The sequence below is a fragment of the Cariama cristata genome, unplaced genomic scaffold (assembly GCF_000690535.1).
Source record: "Cariama cristata isolate BGI_N322 unplaced genomic scaffold, ASM69053v1 scaffold1400, whole genome shotgun sequence".
Lineage (NCBI taxonomy): Eukaryota > Metazoa > Chordata > Aves > Cariamiformes > Cariamidae > Cariama > Cariama cristata.
This window is the reverse complement of record NW_009593853.1, coordinates 33834-39570: the sequence shown is the minus strand read 5'-3', so window position 1 is coordinate 39570 and position 5737 is coordinate 33834. Positions and strand designations below refer to the sequence as shown.

Here is a 5737-nt window from a genome sequence, read left to right as displayed (position 1 = left end):
GGGGTGTGTGGGCGTGCGGGTGGGGGAGCCGGTACGTATGTGGCTACAGAGTCCGATGATCGGCAAATTCCTAAAGCTGGATTTCGGTTCCTGTGTGTTACTGAAGTTGGGGTTTGGTGCCTTGACGCTGCGCTTGGGAGGTCATGCAGGGGGTAACGCGGCACTGCCTTTCTGCAGTGAAAGATGTAAACAGCAAACACGCGTTAGATACTAACCTGACTCTTTAGGTGCAAAAGTGTTTTGTGGGGTAGGAAGGCGGTGTGGGTCGGTGCCTGTCCAGAATCCCTAAGCGGGGAAACGATTTTGTGTTTGTTATCCTTTTGTGAAATATTTAGAGGTGAAATATTTACACCGTCTGGCATCATCGGTCACATCTTGATACCACAGAGGGTTGAAGACCTTACCGGCGGCCACCTTTTAGGTTTGCGTCTAGCAGCGCGTCTCCCGCGTCGCTCTTCCTCTACCCGCTCCATTGTTTTCTTCCCTCCAGGATAACGACAACTCCCTTCGCGATGACTTCAGTTTCAGCAGCAGCGCCCTTATTGGGCTGTTGGTGATTGCTGTTGCCATAGCTACCGTTATAGTCATCAGCTTGGTGATGCTGAGGAAGAGGCAGTATGGGACCATCAGCCATGGAATTGTGGAGGTGAGAAACAACTCCTGCTCCATAAACCGAGGACGAAAATAGGCAGCATTGAGTCACATGTCGTGTGGAGGGGGCGAAGATGGCAGTAGCTGCCGAGCCGTCAAAGGCTCTGCTCCTAGCTAGGTGGGACTTAACTCTGTAGATGCCGACGTCTTCATCGCTTATTTATTAGGATGCAGGTATCGGTCATCGGCGTGCCATGCTGGGACCTGTCACTTCGCAGTTGTATTCGCTTATCACAAGGAATTCAATTAGGCTTCCCTGTCTGGCTCAGGATAGGATTTAGCAGTAAATGAGCTTTTCAGGCGATATCTTTAGCAGGGGAGTAAGTCAGCCAATCTATAGCAATTTGTCCTCCCGACTGACGTAACAAACTATTAAGCGGGCGCGATCGGCTGAATGCTGGGCAGCGGTTCCTCCTTCTTCCTTCTGCTCCCAACGTGCACGTTTCTAAGGACAAGTGAAGGGAGTCCAGAGAAAGCTGCTTTTCCCCTTTGTGAGAAATTCTAACGGCCTCTTTAATGAGAGAAGCGGGTCCCAAATTTGTAACGTTAGCTAACTGTATTAGAGATCTGTGGAGAAATCCTTGCCCTAAGAGGCAGGGGCCGGCAGGAGGCATTAGCACCCGAACGAGGAACTCCGTTAAGTGAAATACGTTTTGTAGCTTACCTTTTTTCCCTGGTTACTGCTTGCCACATTATTTATCCAGCGTTTGTACGTCGGCTCTTGTTACTAGGCGGTAAGGCCTGCCAGTACCTCCTTTGACCAGTAACCGTCCGGTCTTTCCAAAGGTTGACCCGATGCTTACCCCAGAGGAGCGGCATCTGAGCAAGATGCAAAACCACGGCTACGAGAACCCCACTTACAAATACCTGGAGCAGATGCAGGTATAAAAAGAGATGAAAATACAAGAGCCCTGACCGGGAAAGGAGCAGGGCGGAGGGCCAAAGTGGTCCAGCGTTTTGGATCAACTACTGACCAACAGTTGCTTCGAGAGGACTTCATCTTACATTCAGAACTCCTGGATCATTAAGACTGTAATTACTACTGTAGAGTTGCAATTTCCATTCTTTTAAATGGGTGAAGAAATGATAATATAACAATATGATATATAAATCTCCTTAAATGGGAAAAATGGATCTATTGCAGATATTTGACTGAGATGTAGTTTTCTTTTTTTTCTTAAATAATCTGAGAAATACCAGTTCCGTTGTACTGTTGTCTGATACAAGCGCTATATATATAAAACGGGAAATGTTGATTTTTATTTCTGATAGACCACCTGTATATTGAGGGTCATTTGTACCAGCCCGCCTTGTAAAAAGGAGACAGTTGTGGCTCTTCAGTCATTCTGGCTTTTATATATAAAGCAGTATTCTTTTTTCCTTTTTTTTTTTTTTAAAAAAGTGAATTTCACTGGGAGTTGCAAAGAGATTAATTTAGGGATAGGAACTATGACAGCGTAAGCAAGGAAGCAATTGGGAATGGTAACTAACAGAAATCCTTATTACGAGAAAAAAAAAAAAGAAAAAGAAAAAAAAAAACCCACCCCATCCTCATATGCCAGTGGTGTGTACCCTGCTGCTTAGCAGTTTGGGCTCTAGGACTCAAGACTCCCTGGAGGCAAGGAGTTAAAAGGCTTCTAGCATCTCTGTTAATAGTTATTCTAGTGGAATGTTAGAACATGGTTTGTGCATACTGGGGTCTGCACATTCCCCTTCCAGAATCAGTTCTGCTCTAGAGTTGGAAGTTCCTGGTATTGACTTTAAATCCTCCGTTCCGAACCAGTTTCCTTCAGTACTCACCTGGCATTAACAGCCCCCTCTTGCTACTACTTTCTAATTTTCCCCAGCTCTCCTGCCTCACCACCGTGGTAAGTAGTTAAGAGACGCAGATTTTTGAGCCTTTGCATCGGCTTTGGGGGTTTGCCCAGAAATGACAAATCACTGCAATAATCAGTACCTTGGGAGCTGGTGAACATGGAGTTCGCTTTAACCGGGGAGGGAAGAGAGGGACGAGTTGGGAAAGGGATACCGCCTGCTTTAAGGGAAATTGGATGCATAGGCCCCGAGAAGAACAAAGGGGGTATTGTTCCGCTCACCATCGTGTCTTTGTAATGCTTGTATAGTTGGTGTTAATGCTCACGGCTTTTTTAAATCTGGAGGTTCTGGTAACCTGTGGTGTATTTTTTCTATTTTTCCTGTGACTTTATTTTTTCTTCCCCCTTCCGTGTCTCTTCCCACTATGCACAGATTTACCTGCAAACTCCTTAGTGTGGTCTGTGGGGAATGTACAAAGTTTAAACACATCAATAAACACTTTAACTTCCAGATCGTTTCGTTTCTTTATTCACGGCCTCGCTTAGTTTCTCACTCCTCCCGCCGTGTCCTTGCCAAACCTGCCGAGACCTTTCCCCGCCTTCCCGTCCACCTCCGCTTCGGCGAGAAGGAAGGTGCAGGTGTTGAGAATGTAGAGCCGTGCCCGGAGTCTTTTGTGGTATTTCCAGATCCCGCTGAGCTTTGCGGAGAGGAGGAGGCGCGATACTAAACCAACGCCCGGGACTCCTGAATAACAGTACGTCCTCGCGCTGCAGCGCAGGTCAGTTAGAGCTGTGGCTGCTCTTTGTCATCTAGCTGTTTGCAGAAATTATTGCGAATGGTTCTGCGGTGATAAAAATGCCGGAACGGCTCCCTGGATGAAGGCGGCCGCTGGCAGGGCTTCTCGGAGCGAGCGGAGCCAAAGCGCTCTGCGGTAGCAAGCTGTTCCTGCCGCTCGGCCCTCCGCCTGCACTTCCTAGCAAACGGTAGGAACGGTTCCAGGTGGTGGGGAAGCGGATTTTGGGTAGCAGGGGGATTGTGCTGGCTTCGCGCTCGGAGCCCGTGAGGCCCGCAAGCCTTAGAAATGGGGTTGGACAGAAGAAGCGGGGCTGCGGGCAGTGGTTGAATTCGTAGGTAAGAGGGCATAGAAAAAGACAGACGTCCGACGGTGACAGGCTTTCCTCGACCGCTTCCTGTTGCGGATGGCCAGATCTGAAATACCTTGGTAACGGGCTAACCATGGTTAGTGTTTACTGTATTGCTTCTAGTGGTTTTGTTTTACGAAAGGAAATAATTTGACCGTTTGCTTTAAATTTCTCTTCCAGACAGCTTAAAACTTAACAGCCGGTAAAGCTCACGGCTGTCTCTGCTCCTGTATGTCAACCCTCTTTTATTTTCCTTCTTTGAAGTCTGACCTCGAACGCAAATTCCCCCTCTCTCGCGTCTCGGTGAAATGACCGAAGAGTCATTGCCCTTTGAACGCTGTTTTAGGAGGCCGAGAGACAGAATTAATCTTCCTTCGCATTGATCTGAGCAGTTCCCAATAGGTCTGAATGAAGAGGGCGAGAGGAGGTAGGTCGGAAACGGGAAGGCTTAGCGATTTTTGAATAGGAAGCGATCGTGTGTCCTGTTTCTCCTTAAACGTGGGCTCCTTGGTTCCACTGGAACGTCCAAGTTCTGGCTAAATTATTCAGACTCTGCGGGAAAGAACAGATGCTGTCCTAGAAAATGCCGTCTGTTGGCTTGTCACAATTACTTGGGAAATTTTTTTGATTTTTAAACTGTAAATTTCATTTCAAGGATGCCGGAGCAAATCTTCCGTCCAAAGCTGTTTCTTGGACTGCACCCTCAGGTAGGGTGACCTGAAAGGGCAACAAATTACAGAGGCTGTGGATTGAAATCCAGAATTGAATTTGGGTATTAGATTTTTCCTTCCATAAATTCTATTAGTCCTGCAAAATAAATACATCAAGCTGGCATCAAAGTCTATTAGTTACCTGCCTTGGCGCGGGCTGCCAAGCGTTCGGGATCGATTCTTTATGATGGATTTTGACCGCAGCTTAGGACAAGTCATGTTTAAAAGCACTCGCCTGAAGATCGCTGCTGAAACATCTCCCGAATGTTACTGGTAGCAGCCGTGCAAACGAAGGGCCGATATCCCAGCAGAGAGGTCACGGGGTAGTCGAGGGAAGCGTCAGAAGTTTTGTCCTGGTAAGACACTTAAAATCAGATGGTCCAAAGCACAGTGGAGTAGTTGGTTGGTAAAGGACTGGCAGAGAGTTGTCGAGAGCTGCATTTCAGCAGAAAACTCTGATTTTTTTTAAAAAAAAAAATAGTCCCCTCACTACCTTTTAAGAGGAGCAGCGTAGTTCTCTGTTAAGGACAAAAGATGTTTGAAAGAGGGGCCTTTGGTAACTGGGAACGCTGAGCAGAGGAGGAAGCGCTGGGTCGGTTTGTCTCCTTTCTGCATGTAAAGATGTTTGTTCATACTGCTTCTACGAGGCTGCGGTGGGGTAACGTACCCTGAAACCGTTCCGTGCGCAAGGCTAGGTGGATGCAACGTGGGCGGATTTATTTGACCGGCCTTGCTTGTCTTTCATGTGGAAAGCGGTACGTACCGAGATGCAGGTGGAGCGTGGGGTTGATCGTTCGGTCCCGGTCGATGGAAGAGATCGTGAGGAGAGGAGCTCAAGTACGTGGTGAGCGGAGCCTTTCCCTGTGCGGCTCCATCAAAAGGTAACGTTGGAGCACATAAAAATCTCCTAATCCTTAGACCCGGGGGTGTTTTAGCCCCGAGCATCCACGTTTCTGAGAGCAAGCTGCAGATCTCGAGGTTAGATGTCGTACGTCCTTTAGTCCGGGGCTTAAAGTTGGCGTCGTCGCACAGGAGTTTCTTCGTGTGGGTCTCCAGAGCAGTTGCGACTCGGTAGTTGGCATCAGCACTTTGCAGCGGTGCACAGAGGCAGCGGCTTTTGGATGTGCACAGCAAGAGTCAAGCGGTGATGAGCCAGAGAAAGGCCGGTTTTATAGCACATGGTAGCAGGTAACCGACAAGCAGAGTAATAAAGAGGAAGGGAGGGAAAGCGGGGCTAAACGCAGATGTTAAGGAATTTGGAAAGCGTGGAAATCTCTCAGTCCAGCCTTTGAAAAGGGCTGGTGGAAACGAGCATTGATGTCCGTGCCCGTACGCAGGACGGCGAACGGAATCGGTATAATCGCCTTGTCCGTGGTGACCCCACGTCCCACCTGCCCGGCGCCACCGCTGCCGGCGAGC

At 48.4% G+C, this 5737-nt stretch overlaps 1 protein-coding gene across 1 annotated transcript in view; it reads left to right on the top strand.

The window, feature by feature from the left end:
* The window catches only part of LOC104158099 (amyloid-like protein 2), an 8404-nt gene extending 5428 nt beyond the window's left edge, over positions 1–2976 (top strand). The window contains exons 5-6 of the mRNA XM_009695666.1: positions 491–646; positions 1438–2976. Coding sequence (XP_009693968.1) covers positions 491–646; positions 1438–1539 — 258 coding nt within the window. The 3' untranslated portion in view covers positions 1540–2976. The remainder of the gene's footprint in view (positions 1–490; positions 647–1437) is intronic.
* Positions 2977–5737: the final 2761 nt, after the last annotated feature.